The sequence below is a fragment of the Nomascus leucogenys genome, chromosome 3, assembly GCF_006542625.1.
Source record: "Nomascus leucogenys isolate Asia chromosome 3, Asia_NLE_v1, whole genome shotgun sequence".
Classification (NCBI taxonomy): domain Eukaryota; kingdom Metazoa; phylum Chordata; class Mammalia; order Primates; family Hylobatidae; genus Nomascus; species Nomascus leucogenys.
In genome coordinates, this window is record NC_044383.1 from 31,257,321 (window position 1) to 31,275,177 (window position 17,857).

A 17,857-nucleotide genomic window follows, 5' to 3' on the forward strand; every position below is an offset into this window, starting at 1 on the left:
CCCTTTCCACTTTATTGTGGGCCTCTCAAACAAATATCATAAGATTCTGCCAAACAATTTGCTGAAATCCAGATATGTTGTCTACTACGTTTCTCTGGTAAGTCAGATTCCTAACCCTAAATTAAAATGGACTAAGGCCCGGCATGGTGGCTCACACCTGTAATCTCAGCACTTTGGGAAGCCAAGGCTGGTGGATCACTTGAGCCCAGGAGTTCGAGACCAGCCTTGGCAACATGGTGAAACCCCATCTCAAAAAATACAAAAATTAGCCTGTCTCATAACTAGGTCTCTAAATAAATAAATAAAAATTTAAAAATAAAATTTAAAATGGAGTAAATTCAGCTCGGTATACTCTAGCTTAGTAAACCCATGCTGGTTACCATTGATCACATCTATCCTTTCAAAGTGCTCACAAATTGCCACCAAAATCAGCACGGATTCTTTGAGTCTCCACAACATCTCTAAAAGCACCCCTAAGGGTTGAGCTATTTTAGTTACAAGAGTCTAAGCCGTAATTTATCTAAAGATTAACAAAAGAAGACCTTTATTAGAGAACATTTCAAACATACAAAGATTTTCACTTTGGGAGGCTGAGGCAGGCAGATCACTTGACCTCAAGAGTTTGAGAACAGCCTGGGCAACATAGGGAGACCTCATGCCTACTTAAGTTAGCCAGATGTGATGGTGAGTGCCTGTAGTCCCAGCTACTCGGAAGGCTAAGGTGGGAGGATTACTTGAGCCCAGGAAGTTGAGGCTGCTGTGAGCCATGTTCGTGCCACTGCACTCCATCCAGCCTAGGTGACAGACAGACGCTGTCTCAAAAAAAGAAGAGTGGAGAGAATAGTATAATGAGCCCTCGTGTGCCCCTCTGTCAGATTCAACAATTCCTAATGCATGTTAGCCTGGAGATTTAAACTAACTCAAAATAGCTTGTCATTTGCTAGAGCCTCATCTATTTGGGCTTAAGAAACCTCTTCGTTAGGCTGGGCACAGTGACTCACACCTGTAATCCCAGCACTTTGGGAGGCCAAGGCAGGTGGATCACTTGAGGTCAGGAGTTCAAGACCAGCCTGGCCAACATGGTGAAACCCTGTCCCTACTAAAAGTACAAAAATTAGCAGGGTGTGGTGGTGGGTGCCTGTAGTCCCAGCTACTAGGGAGGCTGAGGCAGGAGAATTGTTTGAATCTGGGAGGCGGAGGTTGCAGTGAGCCGAGATCACGCCACTGCACTCCAGCCTGGAAAACAAAGTGAGACTCCATCTCAAAAAAAAAAAAAAAAAAAAAAAAGAAACTTCTTCATTGCATGTTTCACTAATTTTCATCCTAATGATTATCTGTTTCTGCACCCAGCCCTAGCACAATGCCTAGCCCAGAGCAGATGCACCACAAATTTATTCCATTCATTTACCAATAAATAGTGAGAGCCCACTCCATTAAACAACACCGCTGCTTGCAGACAAAACTCAAACAGATATATATCAGTTGGTAATAAGTGCTACAAAGAAAAAATAAGTAGGTAAGGGATTAGAGAGTGACAAGGATTTTCTAGGTATCAGTCAAAGCAGGACTCTCTCATAAGGTAACAATTAAACAATGACTTGAAAAAGTGAGGGAGTGAGTCATGGGGAATATCTGGAGGAAGAGCGTTCCGGGTGGAGGAAACAGTAGGGCCAAGCTCTGATACAAATGTTTGGCATATTTGAGGAACAGCAAGAAGGTTAGTAGGTGGAATAAAGTAATAACTTTGGGTTTTGTTCTGATCAAGATGGAAAGCCATTAGAGAGTTCTGAGCAGTGGAGTGAAAATTGTATAATAAATCTTTTTTCTTTTTTTTTTTTTTTTTTTTTGAGAGAGGCTCTCACTCTGTTACTCAGGGTGGTGTGCAGTGGCGTGATCATAGCTCACTGCGGCCTCAAACTCCTGGGCTCAAGCGATCCTCCCACCTAAGCCTCCTGAGTAGCTAGGAGTACAGGCACCTGCCACCATAGCCAGCTGATTTTTGCATTTTTTTGTAGACATGGGTTTCACCATGTTGCCCAGGCTGGTCTGCAACTCCTGCGCTCAAGCGACCTGCCCACATTGACCTCTCAAAGTGTTGGGATTATGAGTGTGAGCCACCATGCCCAGCCTAAATTTTTATTTTTTAGATTTTTTTTTTTTTTTGAGACAAGGTCTTGCTATGTTGTCCAGGCTGGGGTATAATGTGTCTTAAAAGGATCCGTTTGGGCTGTATGCCTGTAATCCCAGCACTTTGGAAGGCCAAGGCAGGAGGATTGCTTGAGCCCATGAGTTCGAGACCAGCCTGGGTAACATGGATGGTAAAACCCCTTCTCTACAAAAAATGCAAAGATTAGCTGGGTGTGGTGGCATGCACCTGTATTCCCAGCTACTCAGGAGTCTGAGGTCAGAGAATGGCATGAGCCCAGGAGGTGAAGATTGCAGTGAGCCTAGATCGCGCCACTGTACTCCGGCCTGGGCAACAGAGCGAGACCGTCTCAAACAAACAAAAAAGGATCCATTTGGCTGCTGTGTAAAGACTATGGAATGCAAGGACCTAGGAGGAAGGAGGGAGACCAGTAGTCCAATAGACCGCGGCTGAGGCTTGGGTGCTAGTGGATGATGAAGGTGGTGGGAAGTAATCGCAATTCTAGATAGATTTAAAGATAGAAGTAACAAGACTTGCTGAGGATTAGATGTAGGATGTGAGAAAAGAGGGGGTTTTGGCATAAAAAGAATGGAATTGTCTTTTAGTGATGTGGGGCACACTGAGAGAGGAGCAGATTTGTAGGGGGTATCAAGAGTTTTTCCTTTTATTTATTTTATTTTTATTTATTTCTTTTTAATTATTATTATTATTATTTTGAGACAGAGTCTCGCTCTGTTGCCCAGGCTGTAGTGCGGTGGCGCCATCTCGGCTCACTGCAACCTCGACTTTCCAGTTTCAAGTGATTCTCCTGCCTCAGCCTGCCGAGTAGCTGGGATTACAGGCGCCCGCCACCATGCCCGGCTAATTTTTGTATTTTTAGTAGAGACAGGGTTTCACCATGTTGGTCAGGCTGGTCTTGAACTCCTGACCTCGTAATCTGCCCGCATCGGCCTCCCACAGTGCTGGGATTACAGGCGTGAGCCACTGTGCCCAGCCTATTTTTTTTTTTTTGAGACAGTCTCACTCTGTTGCCCAGGCTGGAGTGCAGTGGCGCAGTCTCAGCTCACAGCAACCTCCACCTCCTGGGTTCAAGCGATTCTCCTGCCTCACCCTCCTGAGTAGCTGGGATTACAGGCCCCTCTCAACGGGAGCCCTGGGGCTGAGTGACTCTGCTCATTCACAGCCACTTGTCTTCCAACCAGTGAGCCCTCAACAAAGGTAAATACCCATGGCTCCAATAACCACCACTTTTGTTGTTGCTAGTATTTTTTTCTATTTGGTGGCGGGGCGAGGAGGAATGCCCATTGTAGCTCATTCTGTATTTTGTTCTTTCTCATATCATTATGTGTGTAGAAAATTCACATATTTTTCTTGGTTGTGAGCATCTGTTTCCAGTTTTTATAAACTCCTACTAAACTCTCAGCTCACTAGGTAATAACCTGTTTTCGCAGATACTTAGCCTTTTATTTCACATGAGAAGCTACAGAAAATGTGTTTAGCTTTGGAGGGTTTCTATACCACCACCACCACTACTTTTATTTATTTATTTATTTATTTATTTATTTATTTATTTATTTTTTCTGAGACAGAGTCTCGCACTCTTGCCCAGGCTGGAGTGCGGTGGTGCCATCTTGGCTTACTGCAACCTGTGCCTCCCAGGTTCAAGCGATTCTCCTGCCTCAGCCTCCCGAGTAGCTGAGATTACAGGTGCCCACCACCACTCCTGGCTAATTTTTTTTTTTTTTTTTTTTTGAGACAGAGTCTCGCTTTGTCGTCCAGGCTAGAATGCAGTGGCGCAATCTCGGCTCACTGCAACCTCCACCTCCTGGGTTCAAGCGATTCTCCTGCCTCAGCCTCCTGAGTAGCTGGGACTACAGGCGTGTGCCACCATGCCCGGCTAATTTTTTTTTTGTATTTTTAGTAGAGACAGGTTTCACCGTGTTAGCCAGGATGGTCTCGATCTCCTGACCTCGTGATCCCCCTGCCTCAGCCTCCCAAAGTGCTGGGATTACAGGTGTGAGCCACCACGCCCGGCCTAATTTTTGTATTTTTAGTGGAGACAGGGTTTTGCCATATTAGCCAGGCTGGTGTCAAACTCCTGACCTCAGGTGATCCACCCACCTCAGCCTCCCAAAGTGCTGGGATTACATGTGTGAGCCACTGCACCTGGCCTCACCATCACTACTTCTGAATGGAAAAAGTGTCATACCAAAGAACATGAGGTTTAGAGTGACACTGACTTGGGTTTGATTCCCAGCTCCCTAAATTCCATGACTTAGCCTCTGAACCTATAGCCTCATCTGTAAGAGGAGAAAATGCCTCTAAAATGTTGTTTGAAGGTTGAGGTGGGAGGATCACTTGAGCCTGGGGGTCAAGGCTGCAGTGAGCTGTGATTGTGCCACTACACTCCAGCCTGGGCGACAGGGGGAGACCCTGTCTCAAAACACAAAACAAAAACAGCCGGGTGCAGTAGCTCACACCTGTAATCCCAGCACTTTGGGAGGCCAAGGTGGGTGGGTTACCTGAGGCCAGGAGTTTGAGACCAGCCTGGCCAACATGGTGAAACCCCATTTCTACTAAAAATACAAAACATTAGCCAAGTGCCAGGTGGGGTGGCTCAGGCCTATAATCCTAGCACTTTGGGAGGCCGAGGCGGGCAGATCATGAGGTCAGGAGTTCAAGACCAGCCTGACCAACATAGTGAAACCCTGTCTCTACTAAAAATACAAAACTTAGTCGGGTGTGTTAGCACACACCTGTAATCCCAGCTACTCAGGAGACTGAGGCAGGAGAATCGCTTGAACCCAGGTGGCGGAGGTTGCAGTGAGCTGAGATCGCACCACTGCACTCCAGCCTGGGTGACAGAGCAAGACTCTGTCTAAAAACAAACAAACAAATAAACAAAAACATTAGTCAGTTGTGGTGGTGCACACCTGTAATCCCAGCTTCTTGGGAGGCTGAAGCACAAGAATTGCTTGAACCCAGGAGGCAGAGGTTGCAGTGAGCCAAGATTGCACCACTGCACTCTAGCCTGAGTGACAGAGTGAGACTCTGTCTCAGAAAAAAACAAAAAACAACACAAAATCCCCCTCCCCACATTAAATAAAAATAAAATGTTTGAGCAAGGCACTCAGTACTGACACATATAGGTACTCTAGTGATGCCAGTGCTCTATGTTAGGGTCTTAGGTTATGGAACCATCTCTACCTTTCCTTCTGACTTTATCCTCTATCCTGGATTTCTGGTGAGAGATGTCATTAAGACCAGCATTTCCCTCCAGACTATGTTATTACTTTCCCCCAAGGTTTGGTTACTTCCACATCACCAAGCCATTCTTCTTTGTTGGTCAGAATTAAGGCTTACTTATTAGTTCCTCTTGCAGCTTCCTTTGCTTTCTGAGACAACATTGTCCACAATACAAATCAAGCATATCAGCTGGTCTTTTGTTTTTTAAATATATTTTTGAAATATTTTTAAAAATAGAGATGAGGTCTCACTATGTTGCCCAGGCTGATCTCAAAGTCCTGGCCTCAAGTGATTGTCCCGCCTCAGCCTCCCAAAGTACTGGGATTACAGATGTGAGCCACCACACCTGGCCTCAGCTACTTTTTAATAACAGAGTGCAACTTCCAGCAAATGTTTTTCTTTGCTTCCCAGCAGGGAGAGGGCCAGTTTGCAATTGCTCCAGCTTTTTTTTTTTTTTTTTTGAGACAGAGTCTTGCTCTGTTGCCAGGCTGGAGTGCAGCGGCACCATCATAGCTCACTGCAGCCTCGACCTCCCAGGCTCAAGCAGTCCTCCTGCCTCAGCCTCCCAAGTAGCTAGGCCACAGGTACATGGTCTTGAACTCCTGGGCAAGCAATCCTCCTGCCTCAGTCTCCCAAAGTGCTGGGATTACAGGCGTGAGCCACCGCACCCCACCCCACTCCTGTTCCCCCTTCTTTCCTAATTTTTGAGGTTGGTCTTATAAGGGACATTAGAGCTGTCCTATTTCTTTGTTCATAGGGTGGCCTTCAGACTTATTTGCAGCAGTCAACACTATTTCTCCCATAGGGAAACACATGGAAGCTTCTAAAGGCAGAGCTTGTGGGGCTCAGATGGTAGAACAGAGACACCATAGTTGAAGCCAAATGCCCCAGTATCTAGCTGGCTGTAGATCCAGGCTTTTCTGCACACACATAGAGCTTTCTGCCCCTCCTAATTTTCCCAGGGGCAGGGTTGGGCAAGGCTTCTGGTTAGTATGCAAACCAGGCATGGCCTGGACTTGAGGAAGAAGGCAGGGAACAGGGAGAAATTAGCCTAAGAGCTTCCGGTTTCATATCAGTATTTTTCCACATCAGGTTGTTCCCACTCTGAGGTGCCTTTTTCTACACTGAGGGAGGCGTTGCAGAGGTCCAAATGCCCAGCCATGTGCATGTGCTGAGCAAAGGGAAGCCCGGTGCTGGAGAATCATACTGTCAGCTGGGCCCCAGTGCAGGGGGTGAGTGCCCCTAACTCTCCGTGATGGAGGCCAGCTGGAAGTACAACAGGGCCGCACTGTTCTCTGTGCCCCAGGGAAGGGAAGGCACCATTGTGGAGGGGGAAGCCAAGATCATGTGGATGCTTCACTTGAGAAAGCTTAATAGCCAGCATTTTGTATCCCACCATGAGAGGGGAAAACACCTTCAAAGTGTTTCTATTTTCTCACTCAAAAACAATCAACACAGAAGACTTCTGTGACCAAATGTGTGTGTGGGAAAACCCCCACACACCAGGCAAGCAATCAGCTCTATAATAGACACCAGCTGGGTGGCCTCCAATTCAATTCTGACTCTATCTAATTGGAAATAGTGCCAGGTCCCATAGGTTGAGGGCTCATTCCCCAGGACTGTACTCTACTTCTTTACAAAAATGCTTTTTTTTTTCTAAATAGAGACAGGGTCTCACTATGTTGCCCAGGTTGGTCTTGAACTCTTGGCCTCAAGGGATCCTTCTGCCTCGCCTCCGAAAGTGCTGGGATTACAGGTGTGTGCCATGGTGCCCGGTCATTGCCTCTACTTCTGATGCCAATTGTTAAGTCCCAGGTGGTTTTTCCTGTATTTCTTACTGACCAGCTATAAATTGGGCTTCGCATGACCCCCTTCTTGGGTTTGGGTTCAACTAGTTTGCGAGAGCAGCTCACAGAACTCAAGGAAACACACTTACCAGTTTACTACAGGGAATATTATAAAGGATACAAATAACCAGCCATGAAGACATACATAGGGTGAGGTCTGAAAGGGTCCAGAGCCCGGGAGTGATGTCCCCATGGAGTTGTGGTGCGCCACCCTCTGGGCACAAGGATGCACTCTTGTTTGGCTTCCTGTACAGCCTCCACATGTTCAGCTCTCTGGAAGCTCTCCAAACCCTGCCCTTTTGGGTTCTTAGAGAAGCTTCCTTACATAGGCACGGTTGATTAAACCACTAGACACTGGTGATCAAAAACCACTGGACACTGGTGATCAACTTAACCTTCAGTCCCTCTTCCCTCCCTGGAGGTTGGGGGCTGAGCCTGAAAGTCCTAACCCTTTAATTCTGCTTTGGTGACCAGTCCCCATCCAGAAGCTACATAGGGGCTGCCAGCTATCAGTCAATCATATATTAAAGGACATCACTTTGGAGATTTTAAGGATTTTTAAGAGTTATGCCAGGAAACGGGGTGAAGACCAAATAACTATTTCACAGTATCACACACCCACAGCACCTCCACCCTGCAGGGGCCACACAGCCTGCCGCATACACACTTCCCACCTGTCTTACCCTGATGCCAAGGGAAAGGAGAAGAGGGGTCCTGTAATCATGCTGCAGTGAGTGAGGTTTGAGGTTTGTGGGGCTGGGAAAAGTTACCCCTCTTCACTTTGGGGTCAAAATGAATGCCCTGGGCTCCAAACCCATGACTGCAGCTGTGGGCAAGATACCCTTCCCAGGGCTGGGTGCAGTGGCTCATGCCTGTAATCCCAGCACTTTGGGAGGCCTAGAACTTTTAGCCCAGGAGTTCAAGACCAGTCTGGGCAACATAGTGAGACCCTGTCTTTATAAAAATTACACAAAAAATTAGCCAAGTGTGGTGGTGCACACCTTAGTCTCAGATACTTGGGAGGCTGATGTGAGAGGATTGCTTGAACCCAAGAGTCTGAGGCTGCAGTGAGCTACGATTGTGCCACTGCACTCCAGCCTGGGTGACAGAGGGGGGCTCCAGTGCAGTGGCACAATCATCATAGCTCACTGCAGCCTCGAACTCTTGGGCTCATTTGAAACCCCAAGAGCTGTTTTGCTCTCTTGGATGGTGAGACTCATCTGAGAGAAGACTTCTGAATAACTACAACTCAGCCCTCACTCCTCTTCCCTCTCACCCAAGCCAGGTTGTCTCACGTGTCTCCCTTGTTACAGTTAGGGAAGATGACAACTGCCCGAGCCACTGCCCAAGCCCCTGGGCACACCTGTGATGACAAGGGTGTACCCTGTGGCAGGGCAGGAGTCAGCAGCAGTGAAGGAATCCTGACCCCGGGCCTAGCATATGGCGGGGTGGGGGAGGGGGGTGGTGGTGTTAGGTAGGCTCAGCCTCTGCTCACACCAAGCCCAAGCCCTGCGCACCCGATAACATGGTGCCCTGACCCACAAGCTCGAGAAGGACACCAGAGGGAGAAACAATGATGCTGGTACTAGGATATTTATTAATTATATCATAAAAAGTCCATTGTTGTTCTGTTTTTCCATATGTACATGCTCCTGTGGGCAGTCCCCCACCCAGCCCCCACCTGCCTACCCTCCATGGTACCAGTCAACGCTCCAAACTGACCAACTAATTAGTAAAAGAGGAAGAACTGGAGGAGGTGGCCCAGGGCTAATGGGAGTGGGAAACAAAGTGCAGAGTGGTTGGGCTTAGTTTTTCAATGCCTGACCGTGGGCAGGCACTGCAGGGCTGGCACACGGATGCTTCCCCAGAGCTGCCAGGCTGGAGGCTGCAGATGACAGCTGAGTTCACTCTCAGGCTGAACCCCCAGGAATGGAGCGCAGAGGAGGAAAAAGGTCCCACAGCTGATTGGGGATCTTAGCTGGGACTATCAACGTTCTCTTTTTCAGGTTCCCATCCAAGTGGCAGCAACACAGCTCCGACTTGGCCTGAAGAGCTTGTGGCCCGCAGGACAGCCAGAAGTGGGGTCAAGGAAAGCCTGGTGGGAAGCACTGGTCCTGATCTCTGAGTGACCTGCTTTAGTTGACCTCAGAGGTGGGTATGGGATCTGTGGGGCGGGGTGTGGCCAGGAGGGGCACTGGTGAGGTGGCCTCAATGAGCGCAGGGTTGAGGATGATGGGCAGAGTCATAGGTGGCACGCCCACCTGCAGTGGGGAGGCCAAGGGCTGCAGGATCAGTGGGGGCTGAGCCAAGGGTGGAGGCCCATCGGGGGTGGGGCTCAGCCTGCTGGGGCTTGAGGCCACTGGTGATCCTGGGGAGCTGCTGCTGGCGGCTCGGGGGCCTTCAGGCTTCTCAAAGTCTGTAGGGAAAGCAAGGTGGCTACAGTCAGATTCCCTTGTTGGTACAAGACAACTCTCACATTGCCTAGCTGGCTGCTTATAGAATCTCTGTTCCTCCTTGTTCCTGTAAGCAACACAGCCCCCCGCCAGTCTAAAAAGTTGGGAGTCTCCCCTCAAAACTCATTTCAATGTTCATCTACCTTCTATCTCCTTTGCCAGGCTACTCTTTTTTTTTTTTTTTTGCGACAGGGTCTCACTCTGTCGCCCAGGCTGGAGTGCAGTGTCATGATCTCAGCTCACTGCAAGCTCTGTCTCCCGGGTTCAAATGATCCTTCCACCTCAGCCTCCCCAGTAGCTGGGATTATAGGTGTGCACTACCACGCCCAGCTAACTTTTGTATTTTTTTGGTACAGGCGAGGTTTCACCATGTTGGCCAGGCTGGTTTCAAACTCCTGACCTCAGGTCATCTGCCTGCCTCAGCCTCCTAAAGTGCTGGATTACAGGTATGAGCCACTGCGCCTGGCCACCAGGTTACTCTCTACTAGAATCCCTGAAAGGAAACCTCTGCAAATTCATTTCAAGTCCCTGACCCAACCTTCTCTTCCCAAGCCTGAAGATTGCAAGCAGCTAGTTCCTCATAGCTTATGGTCCTGCCATTTCCCATGGGAAGAGCAGCAACAGTTCTCTCTAGCAGCCTCCTTCCCTCGGCTCACAGACCCTGCTCAGCAGCATTCCCACAGCCCCCTGGGCCTCCTCTTAGGCCCCCTGCTTGCTACTCAGTGCCTATCAGGCTAGCCTAGAGAGACTCACCACAGGCCCCCAGCTCAGATGGAATCTCTGGGGGCGGTGGATGGCCAGGTGACCTGGTGTCGCCAGCAGCGGAAGTCAGGTGGGCTGAGGCGAGAGGCTTTTGGCCATGAGGCTCCATGGGCATGGGGTCTGGAGATGGTAGAGAATTGAGATGGCACCTCTTAGTGCTTTCTCTCTCCAGCAGAGCCCTAGCTACCCAACAGCCTTTCTACCCACCCAGGGCACAGACAATAAAATTCAGCTTTGGGGACTCTTTTTTTTTTTGAGATGGAATCTTGTTCTGTCGCTCAGGCTGTGATCTTGGCTCACTGCAACCTCCACTTCCCGGGTTCAAGCGATTCTCCTGTTTCAGCCTCCTGAGTAGCTGGGACTACAGGCACCCACCACCACACCTGGCTAATTTTTGTATTTTTCGTAGACATGGGGTTTCACTATGTTGGTCAGGCTGGTCTCAAATTCCTGCCATCGGGTGATCCACCCACCTCGGCCTCCCAAAGTGCTGGGATTAGAGGTGTGAGCCATTGTGCCCAGGCAGGAGACTCTTTTTGATAAAGCTGGGCTGAGCCCCCTACCCTGGATGACGGTCTGCTTGAAGAGTTCATCTCGTAGGTGAGGCAGAAAACAGTCAATGCGTTCCCAGGTGATCTCCCAGAGGGCCGAGGGGCCGCCTCCCCGTGCATCTGCACTGTGGAAAATCTCCGCTGTGTCCATCACCAGAAGCATGTTCTTCAGAGACTCAGGGATTGCCTCTGACTGCAGGTGGCAGTGGGACCATGAGAATAGGAAAGAGGGCATGGGGGAGTATGGTAAAGGGAGGTAGCTACCAAGGGGGAAAGGGCAAGTCCTTCCAGCAGGTGGGACAGGAGGCAGGCAGCCGAGTTGAGGTAGAACATACCAGTAAGTCGCTGGAACCTGCGTGCATGTACTTGTCCATGAAGTCCAAGATGGTGAGCCAGAGGGCCGCAAAGGTAGAGAGTGACAGCAGTGGAGACAGGTGCTGCAGGAAGACCTACGGCCCACCAGCCCCCTTCAGCTGAGGGGACTGTAGGAGCCTCTGGACCCCTCTCTGAGGCTGGGTGGCTAAGCCTGTCCTATCTTGCGTGAGAATCTTAGATCAGAGATAGAGGAATCTGTGATCTAAGATTCAGAATCCTCTTAGGTCCCCAGGTCCTGCTTAGTGTCCATAGCTGGGGGTTGTGAGCACCTACAGTGCATCTCTAGGTCCTGCCAGAAGCCCTGGCTTCCCTCCTTGGGAAAAGGCAGGTATGGGAGAGAGGGTGGGTATAGGGTGGTGAGCAGTACCTTAGAGAGCAATGTGGAAGCCCTCATCCGGGTCTCTTCCATCCCACCCACATCTGCAGGGCTGATGTTCTCCAAGAGCTTGGTAAGTAGAGGAAACAGCACCTGGTGGGGGTAAATGTACAATGTCTCCCTATGAGGGTCAGCTAGGCAGCCTTGCCCCAAGGAAGCCAGGAACTGGATGGGCATAGAGCTGAAGGGAAGGTATGATGCAGGCTGAAGACTCACATTAGGGGCTCTTCAGGCTGCCTGGCTTTCCTTTTCTTAGGATTTGAACTTTATCTTAAGACCAGCAGGAAGTCCCACCTTGTTAAAACAGGACTCCCATTCCAGGGCATCTAGCTTTTGCAGATCATGTACAAGTAGTGCTCGCTGCAGATAGGTCAGTGCCTGCATCCGTACCTGGCGCCGGGCATCGCAGCACAGGCAGGCAATACCTGAGAGCAAGAGCAGGGTCAGGATCCTTCAGGCATCTTGATCCTGATGCTCCCCAAACTCCCTACCTCTGCCCCTCCTGGTTTACCCTGCAGTAAAGGGCACCAGCAGTGGGCCCAGAGGGTGCGAGAATCAGCTTCAATCTTCTGGCCACCTGTCTCCAGGTGGCGTTGCTCCTCCGCCCATGAGCTGTAGATAGAGGCTGCCCGCGTGTGCAGGGTGTGCATCAGGTCTAGCAACTAGGATCACAGGAGGGGGCAGGATGTGAGTGGGGTTAGGTCTCGTGGATCCCTTTCCCCTTCCCCACTCACTGTCCCTGACTGAGTCCTCAAGGTGTCCCTAGCACCAATCATGCCATACCTCACCCCCTCGCTATTCTTTCCCTTAACTTGACTTCCTGGTTGTTCCAGTCCTTGCAAAGGACTCTCCAAGTCAGAGATTACTCATGAGAGAGCCAGCCTTAGGAGGTGTGTGGACTGAGTATTTCACAATCCTGACTCACAGTGAGGAAGTACTTTCTTTTCGATTCTATTTCACAGCTGCTGATGACAGAGAAAGCCTCATGTTATTTATTTTTTGAGGCAGGGTCTCACTCTGTCACCCAGGCTGGAGTGCAGTGGCACAATCACGGCTCACTGCAGCCTCGAACTCCTGGGCTCAGGTGATCCTCCCACCTCAGCCTTGAGTAGCTGAAACTACAGCTGTGCGCTGCCACGGCCAGCTAATTTTTTTTTTTTTTTTTTTGAGACGGAGTCTCGCTCTGTCGCCCAGGGCTGGAGTGCAGTGGCGCAATCTCGGCTCACTGCAAGCTCCGCCTCCCGGGTTCACGCCATTCTCCTGCCTCAGCCTCTCCGAGTAGCTGGGACTACAGGCGCCCGCCACCACGCCCGGCTAATTTTTTGTATTTTTAGTAGAGACGGGGTTTCACCGTGGTCTCGATCTCCTGACCTCGTGATCCGCCCGCCTCGGCCTCCCAAAGTGCTGGGATTACAAGCGTGAGCCACCGCGCCCGGCCTAATTTTTTGTATTTTTGTAGAGATGGGGTTTTGCCATGTTGCCCAGGCTGATCTTGAGCTCCTGGGCTCAAGCAATAGTCCTCCCAAAGTTTTAGGATTACAGGTGTGATTATACCATGCCCGGCCCAATTTTATTTATTTTATTTTTTGAGACAGGGTCTTGCTCTGTGCAAGGCTGGAGTACATGGCACCATCATGGCTCACTGCCTCCTGGATCTCCTAGGCTCAAGAAATCCTCCCACCTACTCAGCCTCCCCAGTAGCTGGGACTATAATGTGCGCCACCATGCCCGGATAATTTTTGCATTTTTATTTTTGTAGAGACAGGGTCTCACTATTTTTCCCAGGCTGGTCTCGAACTCCTGGCCTCAAGTGATCCTCCCGCCTCAGCCTCCGAAAGTGCTGGAATTACAGGTGTGAGCCACTGTACCTGGCTGTTAATCTCATTTTTAAAACAGAAAACCTCAGGGTCAGAGACTTTGATGGGCAATAGTGTCTGGCCAGATTTAATACATTTTTATTTTCGTCATTTTTCTTTTCTTTTCTTTTTTTTTTTTGGAGATGGAATCTTGCTCTGTGGCCCAGGCAGGAGTGCAGTGGCATGATCTCGGTTCACTGCAAGCTCCGCCTCCTGGGTTCACGCCATTCTCCCGCCTCAGCCTCCCAAGTAGCTGGGACTACAGGTGCCTGCCACCACGCCTGGCTATTTTTTCTGTCTTTAGTAGAGGCAGGGTTTCACCGTGTTAGCCAGGGTGGTCTCCATCTCCTGACCTCGTGATCTGCCCACCTCGGCCTCCCAAAGTGCTGGGATTACAGGCATGAGCCACACCACGCTCAGCCACTTTCGTCATTTTTCTATGGTTATTCTATTTAAGGCAATTGGTTCTCCATCAATTTAGTGATATAAACTCTGCTCACAGAATTAATTTTATATGCCTTTGAATAGACACAGGGTAACTCTGAAGGATAGACAAGAAACTGGTGACAGTGGTTGCCTCTAGTGAGGGGAACTCAGCAGCTGGGGACAGGAATGGATTGGAAACTTAGTTTTATCAGTTTACCCTTTTGTATATTTTGAACCTACTCAAAAAATAAGTAAATCTTAGTTTAAAAATAAATTTAAAGGCCAGGTGCAGTGGCTTACACCTGTAATCCCAGCACTTTGGGAGGCAGGTGGATCACGAGGTCAGGAGATCAAGGCCATCCTGGCCAACATGGTGAAACCCCGTTTCTACTAAAAATACAAAAAATTAGCCAGGAATGGTGGCACGCGCCTGTAGTCCTAGCTACTTGGAAGGCTGAGGCAGGAGAATTGCTTGAACCCAGGAGGCGGAGGTTGCAGTGAGCCAAGATCACGCCACTGCACTCCAGCCTGGGTGACAGAGAGAGACTACATCTCAAAAAAATAATAAATAAATAAATAAATAAATTTAAGCAAATAAAGACTTACAGGTAAGGTTTTGGGTAAGGGAATGTTGTGAAGATGGTGGTCCAGGGCCTGGGCTGGCACACATGGGCCCTTCCCTTCAGCCCTGGCTTTCCCTGGCCACCCCAGGCTCCCAGTATCAGGTGCAGGGGAGGAGAGGAAGTAAAGGGTGCCATACTTACGTCCTGACTGACCTGTAAAGACACCGTATGGTAGCTGGCAGGCACGCCTTCGTCCTCATCATCATCACTCTGCCCGCCCCGAGAGGCATGTTGGCTGGAGGTTCGAGGCCGGCGAAGCATTGATCCCTCTTTGGATTTCTTCTTGAAGCGGTTCCCTTTGCTGTCATATTTGTGACTCTTGCCACGTTTCTCCTGGGACTTGCATCCTGAGCAGAGCCAGACTCAGGTCACATTTCCGTGTCTATATAGGCATAGATGCCCTGCCTTTTCTCCCCTCTCAGCCTCTCCCCTGCATAATTGCATGGCTACTCCCCAGCTGCCCCCTCATCACCTGACCCACCGCCATTCAGACTGGCCTCCACAAAGATCCGGAGAGTCTTGACACAGAGCTCAAAGTTGTCAGGTGTGATGTGGGCGGCATCACGCACGATGAAGGACAGCGATTCCACACACTTAAGCAGAGACTTAGTGTCATGTGGCCCCAAATCCAGTCCCACTGTTAGGCTGTATTGATTGATCAGGGGTGAAGGGCCTGGGTGGCTGGGCCCTGGCTTGGAGTTATCAATGTCATCCTTCCCGACCTGTAAAGTACACAGAGGAGCTGGGGACGCAGGCTTGGCCCCTATGTGAATGTCCTTGCAGAGGACCAGGAATTCTTCCCACAGGTCAAGCGGGAGAGACTCAATTGCTGCCCATATCGTCACTCACCACTAACCAACCACTGTTGACCACATCGGCATCTGTGGCTGATCGGTGTATCTTGCCCGGCCTGCCATGGTCAGTGTAGACCTCTGAGTCAGAAGTGTACCCTCGATCCAGGCTCACATCATTCTGATGGTAGGATGGGAGCTCACTGTCTGACTGGGCCCCTATGGTAGGCAGGGAGAAGGACAGAGTCAGGGTGGGGATGGGGCACTGGGATGAGGGATAAATCAGGCTCTCAGAAAAAAGATGCTGAGGCCTGGCCTCCCCTCTCTCTGGCATAGTTTAATTTCTGTCACCAGAGGGCCAAAGGATGGCCGGAACAGCTTCTCTGTTGACCAAATAGGGTGGCAGGCTAATCTGGGCTCCTGATGGCATCTAGTGGCAGCGGTAGCACAACTCTAGGGAGTGCTGGCAAGGACAAATAGGCAATGCAGAAGGCTATGAGGCCAGGCTTTCTACTGTCCTGAGGACTGTTTTCCCAGTTTCTGGGATTTAGTGATATATCGATTTCGTGATATAAAGTCTGCTCACAGAATTCTGTTTTCCCAGAATTCTGGGAAAACAGTCCTCAGGACAGCTCAGAAACAGAAACTGGGAAATGGTCCTCAGGACAACTCAGTCCTCAGGACAGTAGAAAGCCTGGCTTTACAGCTGTCTGCATTGCTTATTTGCCCTCATGCTATTTAACTTATGGGTACTGGCCAGCGGGCACTGGAAGCTCTGGAAACGATGGCAGAAGCCAGGGCTGTTTAATCTGCTGAACACAGTAACCTGTGTTTTGTTTTCCTGTCCCAGCTCCTGGGGTGTAACTGTTTATCTGCCAGCCTGAGTCTCCCTGGGAAAGGGCTTACCAGCATCAGGTGCATCTGCTCTGGCTGTGGCCTGCAGAGCAGCTGGAGGCTTCACACCTGAGCCGATGCACTCCAGCAGCGTGAAGAGTGTGGCCCAGTCATCACCTGAGTGGATGTTGGCTGCGTTGGTCTTCAGGAGTTCATGGAGCCCATATGCAACCTGGTGGCTGACTCGGGATAGCACACTGGGTTTCATCAGTAGCAAAATGCGTAGAGAGAGCAGCACCTGGAGTGAGGTTAGGGTAGGAAGCGGGGAGTGGGCACACAGCTTCCTGTCTAGTTTTCTTTCCCACCAGTCTCCTTAGGCCAGTGAAGACAGTTTGGCTAGGACCCAATTTAGGATACTGCTCTGGTCTTTTTTTTTTTTTTTCAAATAGAAATACATTAATTATATTATTTGAGACAGGGTCTTGGTCTGTCTCCCAGGCTGGAACACAGTAGCACAATCACAGCTCACTGCAACCTGAAACTCCTGGGCTCAAGTCATCCTCCTGCCTCAGTCTGTGGAGTAGCTGGGACTACAGGTGCATGTGACCACACCCGGCTAATTTTTTTTTCTTTTTTGGAGAGATGGGGTCTCACTATGTTGCCCAGGCTGGTCTTGAACTCCCAGGCTCAAGCGATCTTCCCGTCTCAGCCTCCTGAAGTGCTGGGATTATAGGCATGAGCCACTGCACCCAGCCTCAAATACAAATTTTTATTGAGAAAATTATAGGTTCATATGCAGTTGTAAAGAAATAATACAAAAAGGTCCCTTATACACTTTGCCCAGTTTATCCCAATGGTAACATTATGCAAAACTATAGTATAATATCATAATCAAGATACTCTCTGATCTTATTCAGATTTCCTGTTTTACTTGCATTTTTGTGTGTATTAATTTCTATACAATTTTATTACCTGTGTAGGTTTGTGTATCCACCACAAAACAACATATTGAACAGTTCTACCACAACAGTATCCCTCATTTTGCCTTTTTCTTTTTTTAGAGACAGGTTTTGCTCTGTCACCCAGGCTGGAGTGCAGTGGTATGATCATAGCTCACAGCAGCCTCAAACTCCCAGGCGCAAGTGATCTTCCTGTCTCAGCCTCCAGAGTAGCTGGAACTACAGGCACACACCACCATGCCCAGCTCATGTTGCCCTTTTATAACCACACCCACCTCTTCCTTCCTGCCCCCATCCCTAATCCTTAGCAATCTGTCTTCAAATTCCTTTTTTTTTTTTGAGATGGAGTCTTACTCTGTCGCCCAGGCTAGAGTGCAGGCAGGATCTCAGCTCACTGCAACCTCTGCTTCCCATGTTCAAGTGATTCTCCTGCCTCAGCCTCCCAAGTAGATGGGATTACAGGTGTGAGCCACCACGCCTGGCTAATTTTTGTATTTTTAGTAGAGATGGGGTTTCACCATGTCGGCCAGGCTGGTCTCGAACTCCTGACCTCAAGTGATTCACCAGCCTCAGTTTCCCAAAGTGCTAGGATTATAGGTGTGAGCCACTGCG

At 49.6% G+C, this 17,857-nt stretch overlaps 1 protein-coding gene across 8 annotated transcripts in view; it reads right to left on the bottom strand.

Annotated features, from left to right (window-relative positions):
- Positions 1–8,813: 8,813 nt before the first annotated feature.
- GBF1 (golgi brefeldin A resistant guanine nucleotide exchange factor 1) overlaps positions 8,814–17,857 on the bottom strand; it is a 137,828-nt gene continuing 128,784 nt past the window's right edge. For 5 of the 8 annotated variants that reach the window (XM_030807889.1, XM_030807882.1, XM_030807865.1 and 2 more), the window contains 11 exons: positions 16,359–16,584; positions 15,511–15,671; positions 15,143–15,383; positions 14,803–15,008; positions 12,268–12,418; positions 12,051–12,181; positions 11,748–11,849; positions 11,341–11,454; positions 11,018–11,198; positions 10,446–10,574; positions 8,814–9,655 (listed from right to left, as the gene is read on the bottom strand). In XM_030807889.1, the coding sequence (XP_030663749.1) occupies positions 9,375–9,655; positions 10,446–10,574; positions 11,018–11,198; positions 11,341–11,454; positions 11,748–11,849; positions 12,051–12,181; positions 12,268–12,418; positions 14,803–15,008; positions 15,143–15,383; positions 15,511–15,671; positions 16,359–16,584 (1,923 nt within the window). In that variant the 3' untranslated portion in view covers positions 8,814–9,374. The remainder of the gene's footprint in view (positions 9,656–10,445; positions 10,575–11,017; positions 11,199–11,340; positions 11,455–11,747; positions 11,850–12,050; positions 12,182–12,267; positions 12,419–14,802; positions 15,009–15,142; positions 15,384–15,510; positions 15,672–16,358; positions 16,585–17,857) is intronic. The other 3 variants (XM_030807904.1, XM_030807898.1, XM_030807873.1) reach the window with 1 other exon arrangement.